At 38.3% G+C, this 19,105-nt stretch overlaps 1 protein-coding gene across 1 annotated transcript in view; it reads left to right on the forward strand.

Annotated features, from left to right (window-relative positions):
• LOC143332710 (copine-9-like) overlaps positions 1-19,105 on the forward strand; it is a 159,908-nt gene that overhangs the window by 40,843 nt on the left and 99,960 nt on the right. The window contains exons 4-6 of the mRNA XM_076750460.1: positions 2,153-2,256; positions 17,254-17,293; positions 18,213-18,215. Coding sequence (XP_076606575.1) covers positions 2,153-2,256; positions 17,254-17,293; positions 18,213-18,215 — 147 coding nt within the window. The remainder of the gene's footprint in view (positions 1-2,152; positions 2,257-17,253; positions 17,294-18,212; positions 18,216-19,105) is intronic.

Consider the following 19,105-nt stretch of genomic DNA (forward strand, 5'->3'; position numbering starts at 1 on the left):
TGGCTAGTGTACTCTAGAGCCAGATAATGCAAATACTGACTACTATTCATCTCAACCATCACACTGTGCAGTGCAAGCCATTCATTATCCTATTCCTCACAATAATTCTAATGTTAAACTCACTTGTGGCTGTAATGTACAACAAAAACAGGTCTCACTATGGACAGACTAAAACATGATGCTTAATAAATGAGTGACAACTTTACTGAATGATTCACTTTTTGCTGGCATCTATCGACAGGATGACTTTGCCTCTGGTGACAATCTAAACCCATAACTCTGAAGGCGCTGACAAGCATTAGGACCTCTGACCGAAGCCAACCAGAGATTAATACCCGATGGAGAAGATTCTATTCTCTCTTGAGTATGGAGTTAGACTGGCAAAGGAGAGCAGGAACAGGCGTGTGGGATATAGGCATTTCACAGATCAATAGCTCATTGCTATCACCTGCAGGAGATTCACTTATGTGAGAGGATGCTATTTATGTTTATCACAGTATGACGTGATATTATAGCAAATTACTATCCTACAATCAAAGATGCTGTCAATCTTGAAAGACGTCTATTACTATAAAAGAACATGTGGAATTATGTAGGAAGCAAATAAAGTGTAAACAAAGCAAAATATGTTGTATATTTTCTTCAAAGCAGCTCTTAGATAACCTGAAGGTGTGTTTTGGGTCATTATCCCATCTAGTAACAAATGATGGTTCCACAAAGCACAACGTGATGGGAATGCAGAATACTGTAGCCATGCTGGTTAAGTGTGCCTGAATTTTGAATAAATTGCCAACAGTGTCACCAGCAAAGCAGCCCTACACCATCACACCTCGAGTGTGGTTGGAACCAAAAATCTCAAATTTGGCCTCATCAGAACAAACAACAGATTTCCACTGTTCCAATGTCCATTGTTTGTGTTTCTTGACTAATTCTCTTCTTCTTTCCTCAGTAGTGGTTTGTGCAGCAATTTAATCATGAAGGCCTGATGCACACAGTTCCCCTTGAACAGTTGATGTTGAGATGTGTCTGCTATTTTAACTCTGAAGCATTTATGTGGTCTCTAATCTGAGGTGGCATTAATTGGCAATTTCTGAGACTGATAACTGTAATGAACTGTTCCTCTGCAGCAGAGGTGACTCTTGGTCTTCCTTTCCAGGTCTGATGGTTTTTGTGACTGCACTTGAAAATACATTCAAAGTTCTTGAAATGTTCTGGATTGACTGACTTGAAGTTATGATGGACTGTTGTGTCTCTTAGTTAAACGGTTCTCACCATAATATGGATTATGAGAGTAGATGAATAGGACTTTTTACTGTACACCAACACTACCTCTGCATAACACAATGAATGGTCTCAAATGCATTAAGAAGGCAAAAAATTCCACTTGTTAACTTTTGACATGGCACACCTGTTAACTGAAAACCATTCAAGATGTCTACATCACAAAGAGGATGCCAATAGTGTCCACTTTTTTTTTTTTTTGACTACACAGTGTATGTTTATCAATCCATGCTGCACTAAATGTCTTAGATTCCAGTTAGAATGGGATATTTCTTTGTACATATTTTAGAGGGAGCCTCCACCCATTATACATGTGTCAAGTAATTGTGTTGATCAAGAGTAATATCTAGCTCTGTCTTTATCAATTTTAGCAATTTTACCTCCATCCTTTGACAAATTATTAGGATTAATTGGCTCAGCAAAAGCATCACTGTTATCTTTGGGTAATGAGATAATTAAATTGATTCTGTAAATCCCTGAATATTAAAAATTGAGTGACCCTGGCAGCTCTCCCTGCATTCAATGACCAATGTGGAGCTTCCAAAACCAAAGTAAATCAAAGCCATTTATGTTCCTCAGCACAAGAAAAGACTGAGGATAAATCTATGTGGGTCATTTTTACTAAGTAAGATAATGGAATCAGACATTTGAATGGTTTTTCTAGTTTGATCACTGGTTTCAACCGATTTGCAGAATATCACTTTCTTTCAAAGTTTGGTTGTTGAGAACTTGCAAACCCACAAAAGATACAACACAGACAGGAATTACCATCCAAGGATGTTTGTTTCCCTCTCACCAAATGTATCCAATGATTAGCATGGTGTTGACTTTCCCTTTCTGTCTGTCTCTCTTGCCACTGTCTTTCTTTCAGTTTGGTCGGACAGAAGTGATCGATAACACGCTGAACCCCGACTTTGTGAGGAAGTTTGTCCTTGATTTCTTCTTTGAAGAGAAGCAGAACCTTCGTTTTGATGTGTGAGTGGGAACATCTCTGCCTTTTCCCCCCGACGGCACCTCTGTATCTTTCCTTTGTTATACCAGGGAATTACTTTTGGCCCGCTCACTCAGACTCACTTGGCCATAAAATCATTTTGATGGGATGACTCTCATCAAATTGTGGTAAATCAGCAGCATCCAATAGTATGTTATAAATGTCTCAATGGGTTCCCATGGGAATAACATGGGCCATTTTTATTAGTCAGGAAAGCTGAGAAAATAACGTCAGTACTGGAAAATTGGACCCTAAAAACACTCACTCGGAGTCACTCAACTGTATGTTTTCACGCTGTCAGTCTAAGAAAATTTTCTGCAAAGCTGGGAACACAGCTGTATTTATAAGGAGTTCATGCAACACCACCATATCGACCACAAATATTGGATTAAATGAACTGTTGTCTTTGGTGCAAAGTTATACTTGGTGTTAACTAGCCTCTTAGCCTGCAGCACGTTCTGTGCTGATAAGTACATATTACATATTTTATTGATAATATAACTTGGAATAATATTAGCATGTTAATAATAATAAGCTTATGTCACTGGACTGTGTGTCATAGTGTAACTAACCAGATGAGTCTCCATTGTAATTGTATGAACACACATTTTGAACAACCACAATCAGAGAATTTCTGTCAGGATAGTACGATCATATTATAAACATGTAATGACACAAACACCAACACATTTTGACCAGTCCATGACTACTAAAACAGTACAATAATTAGCTGGTCAAGAGCTGTGGAAGGGGACTGATCTAATTAGTGCTGCTGTGTAAACAGTGGTGGGAGCTGTCAGACAGCTGTGGAAGAAGGTTTTTTTTTTTTCTTCCACAACTGCTAGAACATAAAAATGGTCAGATGTTTCCTAAAATGTAGGTGCAAGGTGATCACAAGCAGCATGAGTCAATCTACATAACACAACACATTCCCACTTCCAGTGTAAACAAAACTCAAGGCTGTAGCCATGGAGTCAATGTCTTGGGGGGCCAAGTATCTACTGAGTCCCCCCCGGCCAGAAAAGACCCAAAATATGAAAACAAAATTTCTGCCATTCTAAAATATTGAAAAATTCAGGATGAACCTTTTATGCTTATTCATTCTGCATATTTTCTAATAATGTGTAATAATGTGTTGTGTTACATTGCTCTGTTTTGAGAGCTGTTACTGCTTGCACTTTGCTTAATACACATTAATATGCAATAAATGAAAGCTACTGATTGGTGATAAATTTACCCCAATAAAGACATTAACGTTAGCTGAGTACGCCTGTGAGCGTTGTTGCTGGGTGAATTGGGTGAACAATTTCTCCTAGGTGATCGAAAAAGTATTTCTGAATCTGAATCTGAATCTGAATCTGAATGTGCGGCTAATAAGCTTTCAAGGTGACTAAGCAATGACAACTAATGTTAATGATGGCCCTTAATATGCCAAGACATTTTGATGGTGTGTAACCAGAGACTTGTTCATGTGATAGCATCATATCAGCAATATTTCATATGTGGAAACACATATGAAAGATACCTGGAGATTTTTCTCACAGGGCATCCTACTGATTATACCATTTGTCATTAATCATTTCCAAAACTTCACAACATTCATTCAGAGCCCCCTCACAGCAGCATTGATACTAAGTCTGTATGCTACAGTGTCACCTGACAGGGAGCATGGGGCAACACATTCGTTACTTTTGGCCGCCCCATCTCTGTGTTTAGCCAAGGCATGCCTATCAAAAAGTAATAAATTTTGATGATATGTCAATTTAATTTGGTCCAACTTGAGCAGTTATGGGCAACTTGTATTTATGCAGCCTCAACAGCAAAAACTAAACAGTTGTTTTCCTCCAGAGCAGCAGCTCAGCCAAAGAGGGCAAATGAGTCGTTGCTCAGGCAGCTTTAGCCCAGCCTTGTGCACATCTTTGATGATGGTAGCTTGTTTAGCAAAATGGCCCGTTTTCACCAAAAACGTTTCCAGTCCATGCAATTATTTATTTCCGCTATTACAACACAAAATGATGTATTGATATTTACATTACCTTTTCATCCATGACTGAAGTGACGTGCTATTATTTGTATGGTATTATGATAATATGTGTCCCATCAACAGCTGATAGGAGCATTGACAGAACCTACTGTTAATGCAAAGCTAGAGAGTGGAATGTGCTCAGAATGTATGAGCTGTTAACTAGCTAATGCACAGAATGTATGCTAGCCTGGCAACATTCTGACAGGAATTTAGCATAACAATGTGAGACAATAACCATTCATGAAAATATCATTTTAAGAAGACTTCCCAGTCAACAGTAATATAGGCTACCTAACACTTTAAATTCCAGTTTTCTACGTTTTAATACATTTGAAAGTCATGAAATAGAGAGACAGTACAGTGTTTGACATTGATTGTACCTCCCTACAGGACACAGCAACATCACGGACAAACCACACGGTGAACTGCAGTACACTATAATACTAGAATCAGTAGTAGTAATAACTGCAATTTGTGAAGTTTGGTTATATTAGGATTAGGTTTTTAATAATTATATATTTTGTTTATTTCTGTTTATATGGGAGGGAACATTTTGAGCATTTTTGAATACTGGGGGGATGTGTCCCCAGAAACAATTATGACTGAAATTTAAATCCAGCATTATACTTTCAGGTCTGCTGAGGTAAGTTTGACATGACCCATCTGCCTGCAGCTCAAACTTTATGATTATGCAGACCAATGAACATGTGACACAATTTATTATGAAAGAATCTAACCTCAGCATTTTCTTAAATGTGTTTTTTTTTTTCTTGAGTTTAATGTGAAACCATGAGTGAGGTTTGGGTGAGAATCGGGTCAGGGGAAATAAACAACCACAGCTCGCCTCTTCCTCATTACCACACTGCCCTTGAGCAAAGTAATTAAACCCAACTGCTGCAGCAAGTCTCCATCTTTGTTAGTTTCAAAGTCTTTGATAAAAAAGATAAATGTCTGGAGACATACTTTTGAATTCTGTATCACTGCCGAAATGTAAATAATTGTTTATTTATTTAATCCACCACTATTTCCTCTGCTCTGACAATTTTGAAATATCCTGCTGATAGACAAACAGTGACACTACTGATTTGCTTTACTGTTTGAATTAGACACTTTTCATTCATATAAACACAGTATATACTCAGCCTTTTCTTATCTTTTTATGTTTCTCACAGTCTATTTTTCTTCTGAATCTGCTGTCAAGAGCTCCTTATTCATCTCAAAGTTGTTTTGTTTGGTTCAAAACTTTAAAGTATACAAAGATGTTCTGACGTATTTATGGGGAGAATTAAAGGGAAAATTTACTTTCAGAGTCTGCAAATGAGCACAATGAGCTCTGCTGCCTGTTGAGGGCAATGCCAATCCTGGGGGATTCAAAGAAAAGAGAGCAGTTCTGTTGTTGTTTATCTACAGATCTGCATAATTTCTCTGTAGTTGCTGATCCATTTCAAGCTATGCATTCTCATGTGAAGTCACTCAGAGTGGAGACTGCAGGTAGATTAAGGCAGACAGGAAGGGAAAACTTTTACTACGTCCACTCCTTCCATAGAGGGGGATCGATGCTCCTACAGGGGGTTCAGAGAAGAGACCCAGCATGGGGTCAGGTACAAGACGAGGCTAAACAGTCTATGACATCTCTCCTATTGATCAGAGCTGCTCCTCACCCCCCTGCCCATCACTGTGTGGTCAATAACCGTGAACATTAACAAAAGTAGGCTGCATTATTGACTTAACTAATTGCACAGTCAGTAACAAAAGTAACTGCAGCTTGAATTGATATGTTTGTTAGAACTTAAATGTCAATTAGGAAGCTACAAATTCCACATTTGTGTCCACTGTCAACACTGATAGTGGTTCAAAGTCAAACGAAAGGATTTGTTAGGATTAGATGTGATGCCCCATATCTGTTCTTCAGGGGGTAACTAACCAAATCACTTCTATAAAAAATGTTTTGATGTATGAGCTGCACTGTTAAAGTTGCACTGTGCTGACACCAATTCAAAAACACAACCTCAATGTTTCCCAGTGGCAGATGCCTGAAAGCACCTTTGTTGTCCACAAAAACCAGTAAAAGACCCAAACCAACAATGAATGTACTCTACTAACAAGTACAGTATGTGTATCAAAGCCTGATTTATCTTCTTCCTCTGCGCTCCATTGCTGTCCAAAACCTGAGCCACATTGTTGCACCGGATGACATGTTTCTTCATGAAAATGAACACACACTGTAGTTGATTTTGACTCAATTCCACACAGAATCCTGCTTTGAAGTTTGCTAAAATTACAGTATTCCAGAAATCACTGAGCCTTTTTTAAATATGAAACTAGGAATGTCCCACTCAAAATTTGCACGCCCTGATCCTGTTCTGGTCCTTGGTTAAGTGCCAACAGCATTTACATAGTTACATAGCAGTGTGTGATGTGCAATGTTGATTAAACATGTATCTGGCTGATTGTAATAACAGGTGTAGTCCACTGACCTTTGCACACATTAGAACTGAAATCACTTATCTGATATGAATGAAAGTTGAACTGGGAGGTTCCCTCTCCTGAAGAATGCAATAATTAACTCTCTTTTAATTATTGTGACTGATTAGCGCTAACTGTTAGCTACAGTAGTTAACCAATGAGCCCTGCACATAGTCCCGATCACCAAGCCTCTAGCCATGCGGATGAGTTCTGTTGTACCACTCTCTGATGTACTCAGGCCTTTAGAACGTCATTCTGACACTAGAAATTGTGTGAGCACAGGAAAAGAGACTTAATGTGTGTCACTAGCATAGGTTTTGGGCTATGGTGAGACAAAGGCAAAGTCTGATTTACAGAGTGTTAAACAAGACTGTAAATATTCAGTTAAAATAATGCTGGCGTGTTCCCAGAACTATAAGAGTCCAAGTTATTTCATGGCACTGAGTGTTGAGTTTGAAGCTTCCTCCCCTGGGACAGCAGCTGCCCCGCTTAGTGAGGAGTCTTAATCTGCTGACAAAGTAAATCATTAATGCTGAATTATTAAGTAGTGCATAATATAACATACACACAAACACACAAACAATGGCACCACACACGCACACACACACACACACACACACACACACACACACACACGCACACACACACACACACACTCTTTGTTCAAAACCGTTGCATCACTGGCTTTGGTAGCTGTTGTGGAAGCTACCTGAATCACTGTTCTTCACACATGACAGCAAATCTTTTATTGCTGTTGTAATGCAAAATACACACTTTTACTTTATATTCTGTATTTTCACTTCAAAAGGGAGGAAGAGTAAATCCATCAAATCAATTGTTTACTTGTGCTTTATGCAGATTATGCGGAAAACATTTGATATACATAATGAAAATTGGCCCAGAATTACTAATTGAGTTCCACAAAGTGCTCAGCCAGAAGTGAAAGTCTGTATCTATTGTTGATGATGGATCAATGATAAATCATTAAAAACTTATAAAATACAACATACATTTTCCTTAATGAAAGCTTGCTCAGACATTTTATGTGCAGTTTCCATAGAGCAACTTTAAACATTAGGTCTTTCAATTATGAATGAAATAAAACCGAATATTACTGTCACTGAGAATTGCTCCTCCTCCTTTTTGGTCTTCATAAAACGACAATGGGACATAATGAGAACTAAACATGCAGGGCACTTAAACAAAGCCTAAGTCACTAAGTCATCAGTGAAAAGGACTGCCTAAGATGCCCAGAATCTAGCAGAAAAATAAAACGACCTGCCTCAATCTCTTGACAAAAGAATTAACCCTCTTTTAATTATTCAGATGTTTAAAAATAAATAAACAAATAAATTAAAACCCAAAATATGCACTTTTCTGTGGCCGTGTCAGCCTCTATTTAAGGCTGTTATGGTGACTTCAATTATAAATGCCTAATGGTTTGACAGTGCTCTACGTCGTCCTCTGCATTCAGAAGTGTCAACATGAAGACAATTCCAGTTTTCTACACATTATCAGCTATACTGTAAGGGATTTCTGGCCATTATAAACACACAGAACAACTTAACAGCAACATGCAACTGTGTATAAAGCAGGCCACATTTAGGAGCCTGGACTTAAACTGGACTCAGATCAGCAAAATATCACTCCATAGAATGTGGCCATTTTACAGTGTGAAACAAAAAGTCAACAGCCGACAGGAGCACTTACATCTAACAGGATACAGTATTAATGATATTTTACTCTAACAAGTGCATCTCATTTATAATGATCCCAATTATCCCATTTAGTAGCTCCTAAGATAAGATGTTTTCCAGGTGAGTAACATTGTTAAGTACCTCTTCTGCCACTAAAGGACACTTAAGTGATGAACTGTTGTAATAATTGTTAGAGCAGTTCATAACTTAAGTGGGACTGTTATGAAAACTCAGTGTATATTACAATATAGCATTTTATATATATATATATATTTAAAATTATAATGTGAGCAGGGGGGTTGAGCCTGAAGAAATAGTTTAAAGAGAAATGTAAATGGATTTTTCATAGTTTCCTTAATTACATGTACAGACAAAGAGTTCCATGAAAGCCTGCCTATACATATACATGACAGTATTTTCACTGCACTTATTAACCATTTGGTCATATAAATGTACTTGAACCATCTTGACTAGTATGGTAATCATTTTTACTCAGACAAGTAAGTTATTAATGTAAGATTTCTGGCTGCTGAGTAACAGAAATATTTCTGTTTTAACTGATTAGTGAAACTGCAAATCCATTTGTCACTTTGAACCAAGATAAACTTTTATATGTGCCACCAACATGTGCTCAATAGGAACGAGGGAGAGCAGGATGCTGCTCCCCTCTGGGCTATTTGTAGCGTCTTAATCTGAGTTATGGAGACACTAGACCAAACCACCACACATTAGTCACTGAAATCCTCAAGCTCATTCGCAATTTAAGGGTACTGAAGTATGTCAGAGCCAGATTTTAACACCATGCAAAATAAACAGTCCTGATGACCATCTGCAAGACCATGATCTGGTAAGAAAAATGCCATCATAGCAGCACTTCAATCTGTTTCCTTCTGTGGCCTTTTGTGACCTACATGCCCAGAATAACTTGAAAAACTTGGCACTCGAATAAACTGAAATGTTTACCAAATACTATCCTGATAGATACAGCAAAAGTTCAGTGAGCCAAGTTTTCTTCTGAGGCAACAGCTTGAGGGCCAACTTTGCCAGTAAATATATTATTCAATTAGTCATTAACTAATCATTGATTCATTATTGACATCCATAGCAATGTATTGTTCTTATGTATTCATAATAATGCTTGTTTTTCTTACATTAGTGATACATCTGATGGCCATATAATGTTCTTGGTCAATAATATGCTGATGAAATATCCTTTTTATTGGTCACTTTCCCATCTATTGATACTGAATGTTATTGTTGTAGATACAGCCTTACATTCTCACACAAGAATAGTGAACAGTATCGTCAAAACAGGTTTAAAGGGGGGCTCCGTCTGTTTCCAGAGTGGCCCAGAAATAGATTGTGCTGAGTCCCAGGAGAGTGCTGTGATCTCACTGATATGGTCATGAGAGGGAATTCCAATAAAATGGAACATGGAGAGAATCAATTATTAAACTCCCACCTCTACACACAGGTTATTTTTAGCCCTACTGAATCACAATAGATAGATGTGGAACAAAGTGATATATTATTTCAGTGAGGAATGGGAGGTGAATGGACTGAACAGCTGAATTGTGACAACAAAAGCAATACATCATTTCAAGCATTGTCCCTTGTAATCAATAGTGATTTTGTGCTCAGAAATGTATTGTTGGAATGGCACATTTAGCTGCTAGTTATATGTCTATAATTCCACTGTACTAAATTTCATTGTAGGTAGTTTGTATATCACACACTTTGGTGTAAAAGATGGTTCGCAACGAGGCTGTTGCAAAAACGAGATGCAATGACACTTGGACAAGGCTGGTGCTTACTGTTAGCAAATTCCATCAAAAGACCAAACCAACTGGTTCCTACACTTATGACTTGAGAAGGAGGGAATAGTTCATTTGTTGGGGACTATTTTCAGCTGTGGATGAATCCACATTTGATGTTTAAGTGAGTGTTTGGCATAGCATGGGACAGTGTATGTGCAACTGAGTCAAAATAAACTGTCAACAATGTGGCTCATTGATCTGTTTTAATAGTTTTTGGATAACAGTGGAGCTCTGTGGCCCAGAGGAGGTGATGATATATCAGGCTTTGGACACACATGCCATACTTGTCAGTAGGGTACATTCATTGTTGGTTTGGGTGTTTTAATGGTATCTGTTCAGAGTGAAAGTGCCTTCAGATGTTTGTTACCGGGAAACATTGAGGTGTTTTGAATTGGTGTCAGTGTTAACTTCACTGCTGGAGCTCTGAACTACCTCTGAGCCTCTGAACCATGAGTGCGATACACTCCAGACTGCTGCTATCCACCTAATCTAATCTAATCTAATCTAATCTAATCACATATCTAAACAGTTTTTTGTAGTTTAAAGTAGAGGAAATGGCCCACACTGAACCTTTGAAGCTGATGTTGCTCTGTTGCACGCCTCTCTTCATTGATCTGTGTACGCTCTTCTGTTGAAGATGTGTACCATTCAGGAAGCTAAGACACCAGTAAAATTAGCTCCTGTATTGTTTTCCTATCTTCTAAGCCGTGCAGGTTCTTTTCATGTTTACATGGAAACAATAGAGGCGGAGGCTGCAGCTGCTCGCTACCTGAAAGCAGTGAGTGTAGCCGGCATTTTTCTTTAGTCAGAGTGACCAATATATTAGAAATATACATTTAAAAAGAACCACAGTACACCCACAGCTGTGATTCAGTGACATACTGACATATTCTTAAAAAAACATACTGAGTCAGTCAGAGCAAATGCCTTAGGGATGGGATTTGCTCTCATATAATAATGTTATAGGTCCCAAGGTCTTCAATGAAGCCATAGAATCCTTCTAAGAACTATGAGTAGGCACCAGGAGTGCAGTAGATGATTAATATATTTCGAGATAGTTGTCTTCCAACAAATTTCAGGGTTTTTTTTTACAACAGTATCTGAGCTGAGCAAAACGATCTCTGAATGCAAAACATTACAGAGGAAGAAGCTGCCTCAACCACTGAACCTGTAATAGTGTGAGCTTATCAAAGACCCACCAGGCCAGTCCACTGCACGAATACGAGTGATGCTGAAAGAACATACACCTACATGTGTGTTAATAGTGGAGATTCCATCTCACTGAAAGCCCACATGCAATCAGTGTAATTAAGGTGTTCTGCCCTTTTATTTCTGGACCCTTAAGGAATTAATCAGACCTTAACTTAACGCACCGTGCAGTGGTGTGTAATTAGGTTTTTAAATGTACTCTACACTCTGCTGTTTCCAAGCCTTGACTGTGAATAAGGGAGGCCTCCTCCATGATGGAAATTGAATATGTAGATCACATCATGACCATCTTCACATTTCTATACACACCTTGTCAAAGTAATTCATAAGGAGTCCTGAAACCTGCCAATGTACAATGTCAAGCAAATATACTATATACAATGTTCAACACAACAAAGTGAGAAATACAGCAGCTTTAGCAGAATTTGCTAAAGTGAAAAACGTTCAAATGAAGCAATGTTGACGTTTGTAATGTGGCCCAATGTCTTGAAACATTTAAAATGTCATTAAAAGCTAATGAGTACCTGTAATGAAGCAATTAAAATGTGTCCTACATTAGTGTCCTTTCTCTTCAAGTTGTTAAGGTCAAATCAAAGGTTGCATATCTGAGCTTCACATGTAAAAAGTTTCACTCATGCCCATTGTACCTAGAATTTAAACCAAGCTGTAGCTTCAGTAATTGAGCAGAACTGTCTTTTGGATGGTGGTTAGCAGAGCTCTAACCATAAACAGCCATATTTCCTGTTTGACCAGGCCACATATAGACTGCACATTACATTTATCACTAATGGATTAGTTCTTTAAACCACTCTCAGTCTAGCCTGTCAAATGATGGTGAGACTGGCTAAGATGAAACACTGATGCATGAAGCATGAAGAAGGTATTGTGGATACTATACTGGAAATTATGTGAAACACAAATAGAGCCACACATGTGCTGGCAGAACATTTTCACTGGTTCATGTAATCCATGTGTATTATTGTCTGTCACAGTCAATCCAAAAATGAATTTAATGTACTATGTTTTATTATTATTAATCCAAGTTACAGTATGGCCTTGGTGTATGTTCACAGTTCAATGGCAAAGATCCATATTCATGAAACCATGTCACACAGAATTCAGAGTGGTAAAGGAACAATGCAGGAACCTGATAATTAATGATGTGCTAATAAGAAGTGCTTGAATAACTGTGAATGGTGGACTATTAGATAATGATAAAATACAATTATTAATTTATCCTTTATTAATTAAGAACAGATTTCAACATACTTTGTTTATAATTAGTGCATCTTTTTGTTCTTAGTTAATTATCTGCTTTTAACTACCACTTATTTTCTACTTACTTGCATGTTGCATGAAAATGTTAACTTGAGGTCCGCTTACTAGCTGTTTTTGTGAGAGCTTTCAATCTCATTTTACCGTCTTCATCAACAAATGGAACTGGCTCACGTCTCATCACATGGGTTCCATTTGCTGATGAAGACTGTAAAATATGATTTAAAGGTCAGAAGGTGAAAAAAAAGCTGATAAGTGTACCTGTAGTTATCTCGTTACACAGGATGATCCCAAAGTCAAGAGTGAGCTTAGTTCCTCATATATTTGTTCCTTTTTATTGTTCCTTTTTGTTACTTTTTATTTTAATTCGCCTAAATAAAGAGGTGCATCATAGTGCGCCAGTGCAGAATTTCAAGTAATCAATTACTGTCCATCTTGACATTGGCAACTTATCAAAACATTGTGTTTTGCCAATTAGCACCTTAAAATGATTCTTATTGATGAAGATGAATGGAAAAACTGCTTTTAATAGCCTTCCTCCCTTGAAAAGGTCAGTGGATAAAATGAATGAACAGTTAATGGAAGACACAATGTAAATTTTCAGGTCCTTTTGACGTAGTCTGCCTCCACACATGGCGGATCATGATGGGTGTTAAAAACACAGCCTCTCATTACAGAGTTGATTTTCACTGGCTGACACTTACATAACAGCGATGTGATTCCCCTGCACTAATCACCACTATGATGGCTGTATGAATCAGCTTTAATTACCTTACTGCACATTTGACATGGTGTAAAGCTCTTACTGCTGAGTTTTACCAGTATAAGTAACTGTCTTGGCATTAAGCCATGAAGAGCAACAAATCTAAGTTTTTTTTTTTTTAACAAACCTGAATCTCAGAAGTCACTGATACAAAGGATGCTACACCCTAAATCCCTAAAGCAGATTCTGATCTGGTTCACCCAATGTGTGGATCTTAATTCACAAAAGACCCATGTGGTTCTACATTATGTGATGTGAATCCTGCTGTTTGAACTCCACAAAAATACACAAACAAAATGAAGGAAGAGAGGGATATGACAAAATAAGAAGGTGAATTACACTGTATCAAAACACTCTCCTAAACTGTTTCCATTGTTCATCTTCTTTTCTGATGAGAAGCCCTCCAGCTTCCCTGCCGCCTGCCATGTAAATCAAGGTCATTAGATTTTTTAGCAACTCTATTGCTCCTCCGCACTCAAATCTCATTTGACCATCGCTCACAGGCTTATCCTACTGTGTGGTAATTTCATTTGATCCCACCCAAGCTCGGCATAGAGCTCAATTTGACATTGCAGGAGAAGGAGGGTTTTACAAAAGCTAGTGATGGGGGTGTGAGATAGATTTCTGGTGAAATGGACTAGTGGTGATATATTGAGGATGGAGACATAATGAAATTGTGTGTGTGTGTTGGGTGGTTAGGTGCGCTGAGAGCACTGCATTTGGCACTTTTTGGCAAGTTACAGTGCCACAGTTGGTGGTATACGTAGCTAGTGGCTCTCTAACATTCACTCTCAATTCCATTATTTCCATTAGTCCCCGGCTTTTACTTCCCTCTTCAAAGCCTTATAACCCGACACTTATGCTGAACTGAGAAAAAAATGAAACCTAGAAAGCAGCAGACAATTGAAATGATTTTAGTGGGTACTGCAGTTATCCATTTTCCAGAAGAACTCCATCATTGTATGCCCTCTCTATCGGCATGACCGGAAAAAGAGGTTGTGTGTACAGGATTCTGTTTCTGAAAATTCTTAAACCCCAATGCAGCGTTTACTGGTCAACACGTCACACAGTTGTCAGTCCCGTCACGCTGCAACGCCGTGTCTCTTTTCTGACCATGCAGAACGCTCACCTGTCCATCTCCGAGCCACAAGGCCCAAGAATTGAGGAGAGAAAAGGCATTAGATATTGTGAACTGGAGTGAAGTATGAAAGCAACATCAAAAGACAAAAGAAGAGGTGGAGAGCAGGGAGTGTGGTAAAATGTGTACAAAATATTTGGATTTGGAGGAAACTTAGCTGTTCATTGACATGAATGTTTTTACCAATTCAGGATGTTTTTTGTACTCCAGTTAAGTAATAGTGAAGAGGCTGGGGTAATGGTTGGGAGTACAAAGCACAAGAATTTTAACACGCAGACCAGGGTTTATGCTGTACTGATGTCGTATCACGCAGACAGTAATTATGAGCAGTGTGAAACTCTCTTCATGGCGCCTCATACTGCAGTCAGCAACAACAGATAAATTAATAAGATGTAAATACTGTTTGTTTATATCTGGTTTCAACTGTTAACTTGCCACTACAAATGCTTGTTGGCTTATGTAACACAATAAGCCTGTAATTAGGCACAGTGGTGCTAAATGTTTCAGCGTAAATGCTTGCACCCAGTGGCATTGCTGGGGTCTCTTGGGGCTCCAAGCAAGAAATCCCTGGGAACCCCACCCCACCTGTGCATGCCACAAAAATTTGTTTTTTTGCACACATGAATGCACAATTTTTGTGAATACTGAAAAAATAGATTAGTGGTTCTCAAAGTGAGGTCCAGGGACCAACAGAGGTCCCTGAAAGCCCAGGCCTATCAATAATTGTTGTAGTAAATTAGTGGCCGGGGCCCCCCTAATGGCCGGGGGCTCCAAGCAACTGCCTGGCTTGCCTGTCCGCCAGCCCCGCCCCTGTTTGCACCATCCTGTTCATAGATTATTAGAATGCTAATATTTGCTAATCAGCAGTTAACACCAAGTACAGCTGAGACTAATGGGAATGTTATTAGTTTTGCAGGTATTTGTTTATGCTGTTCACCAGAGTATTGGACAAATTGAAAATTTCATCTGAAGAAAATGCTACATAAAAAGTTATAACAATTCATCCTGTGGGGGACACGAATGTCAATCCATCCAATAGAAATGTCACTCAAAAACACAAATGCTGTGGGGATGCGAGAGTAAAAGTCAGGGGGTCTCAAAGTTATGAGGATTCATTCTCTCACAACCATGAATATCTGTTCCAAATGTTGTTGGAATGCCAATCCATCCAGTAAATGTGCAGATATTTCTCTGGATAACTTTAAAAGCGACCTGCCAGTGGTGGTAGACGAAGTGTCAGGTGCACTGATAGAAAAAGTAAAGTGGCAAGCAGCACCACTTTTCTCACAGAAAATATTTTTATATGCAAATCAGTTGTATGTATGTATGTATGTATGTATGTATTTTGAATGTCATATTTAAGAGACAAGTGTCAGTGAAGGAAAGTATTGGGGAAAGACAGAGGAAAAATTGGAGAATGAGGCAGAGGAGTTCGGGACATAAACAAACTGTCCTCCCAGCACTCCCTCTTTTAAACCATTGTTTTACTTTGAAATGCAAAAATTGCTGGGGAGTATATGAAAAAGCATCAGTTACTGGGGAAGTTTTGTACCTACTTTTTAAAGTGTTGTAGACATTGAAGACTGTGCTGCTGCAATGTTTTAAGTCTTAACTGTGCTTTCACCCCTGGCTAACAGGGGAGCAGCTGGTCCACCGGGCCTCAGCACAAACCCTGCAATAGAGAGGCTTTGTCACTTATCTTCTCCCATGAGAGCCATGAACATGACTGAGATGTACAGTGCACCTTTTAATAAAACAGAAATAACTAACTCAGTACAGTACTGAGTGCTGTCCCTTCTCAGAGTCAATAAAAAATTCCTTTTACAACCTCCTTATGTGGTTCCATGCTCCATCTACTTCAGGCAGCTGTGGAACTCCTGCAGGAGTGAGGGTGTTTATTACTGTCAGGTTAAATATGTGGCTCTGTAACTGAAGCAGAGAAAGAGATCAGAAAACAGGTGAAAAGATTGTAGGCAGTTTCTACAGAGCTCAGTGTCATCCTTCATCCATTTTGTAGACTTCACAACGACACCGACAGCAAATGAGCCGGGCGGCGAGGGAGACGGAGAGATCCAGAGAGAAATGAGAAGCTGAAGAATACATGATCTCTGTGTAATGTTATTCAATGCACGGGTGGATTTCCTTTGTTAAACATGAACAGAATCCTTTTCAAAGAAGCCCCTGGTGACGGCTCTCAAGAGGAAGTGCTCGGAGAGGCAGTAGCCTTAAGAAAGAAAGAGAATCAATGCCAGAGAGGAAGTGACTTCAGTCTGCACGCTGATCCCAGAGTTCATTGTCATTGTTCCTTGCAATGCTGCTCCAGATCCATAAATTTATTTTCCATCACTCTTGACTCATCCATCCTACGTAAACCATATCTCATTATTTCATTTATTCTAAATATTGTACTCTCAGTAGAGCTGTGCATTATGCCATGTGTTGCTTGTTGAATGAAGTTTGCTTTTTTTCCTTCAAGGCTCTGCTCTCTGCTTTTCTGATATGGATATCTGTTGCATTATGTTGGTAGTGGTAGTGGTAGCACTGTGTAAAGGAAGACTCCTAAAATCTGCTGTCTTTTGTTCAACTGCAGGTACAATGTGGATACCAGGAGCTCCAACCTCTCGAAACACGTAAGCAGCCATTGAGGAATTGTATTAATAGGTTCCACAATGACTTGACTCAGTATGGAGGCCTGAAACTGACCAGAGGCAGTAAAAGTCATCAAATGAGCCAAAAATATGACAGAATACACAAATAAATGATACTATTAGCTACTAATTAAAATATAGCATAAAAAGAAATAAAGCTTCATAGGTTTCCCTTAATTTCCAATCCATTGGTTAAATATAGTGACATTTTATTTTATTCTTCCGCTTACATTTTACAAGCTCATTCATTTTAATTTTTCAACTCCTATTTTTTGGTTTTAGCACATCATTAGTATTTTTTTTTTTTCTGTTCCCTTTTCCCCACCAAACATTAATTTTCCTTACCTCATTTCCTGTTTATACTTATTGACCATTAATACTTAATATGATTGGGTTTATCCAGGTATGTCTGGGGCAGGTATTGGTTAACCTACAGCTAACTTTGTCATAGTAAATGAACACCCGTGCGGGTAATTCTAATCATCCATATATATATGTAGTAGCTTAGAAAATTTAGCGAGCCTTGATGGACTGTTTTCAGTCATGTTTTTGACTCATCTGGCAGTCTGTTGCATTTTGTTAGTTTTCAGGCCTCCGTACACTGGACTCAGGAGTATGCTGAATTGAACTGAACCAAGATTAATTGAATGAAACTGAATTGGAAAAGAAAATTAAATTTGACAGAATACCAACAATGTAGAAAATTCAATTAAAGGATAGCTTGGGTTTTAATTTAGATAAGATGCATGCTCGATTACAGTAATAATTCATTTAACATCAGCTTTATGTGGAACATAGCATGACATTTTTACATCAATCTGAAGTGTTTTCATTGTTGCTTTCAGCTTTTCCTCTAACTTGTGTGTGCCTTTCCTTACTGCTTACCCACCTGGATGAGCAGAAGGTAAGCTGCCCTCACATGTTTCCTTTTGTTTCATTACTCCTTGCTGTCTGCTAGACATTTCCTGAACTGAGCCGAGGTCTTAGCAGGCATTAAACACACAGCTGGATAACCTTCATCGCGTTTAGGTCATTGCTGAACTTGTTCATATAACAATGAAGCGAGTCACAGTGTTCCATAAATAATAGACCATCTGGGCTCGATTGTGAGTGGATCTGCTCATCTCTGAGACATCAACTGTAATCCCAAAATCCCACAACAGAATGTTACGTCTTTTTCTGACTCACCTGTTTATTTCAAATCATTTTAGTCACAGCTCTGACAGTACCTCATCTGTGGTGTGAAGATATTATGATACTTAATGACCAACTTATAGGAACACATATTCTATGTTCCTATTTTAAAATTATGTTCATATTTTAAGTCGATATTACACACCCTCTACTAAATAACTACGATTGCTAATAACTTAAATGAAACTAGAAGTTGTCCATTTAGTTCAGGAAAAGAATCAATTTATTATATATTACTGTTCAAGTTTAAGTTTTAAGTGCAGTTAACTGTCTATTTTTAATTTAACTTAAAGTCATAGGTGTTGCTGAGTAAGTCACTGAGTAAGTGAGTGAATGAGAAAGTAAGTGAATAAGACATTGAGTGCCTGAGTGGAGTGTGTGAGTCAGTAAGCTGTATTTCTGCCCTCCTGTTTTCATGCTCCTTTTCATATTGCATGTAAAAACACCTGAGTGGAAATGCCAGACATTAAAAACAAAACAAAAAAGAAGTTCATTGTTGATTGCAAGAAAACTTTTCATGGTTGGTGGAAAAGTTGGTATATCGATAAAAGCAAAATGCTACAAAGTGCAATGGAAAGAGACTTAGTGAATAAATCAGGA

This window comes from Chaetodon auriga, chromosome 2, assembly GCF_051107435.1.
Source record: "Chaetodon auriga isolate fChaAug3 chromosome 2, fChaAug3.hap1, whole genome shotgun sequence".
NCBI classification, from domain to species: domain Eukaryota; kingdom Metazoa; phylum Chordata; class Actinopteri; order Chaetodontiformes; family Chaetodontidae; genus Chaetodon; species Chaetodon auriga.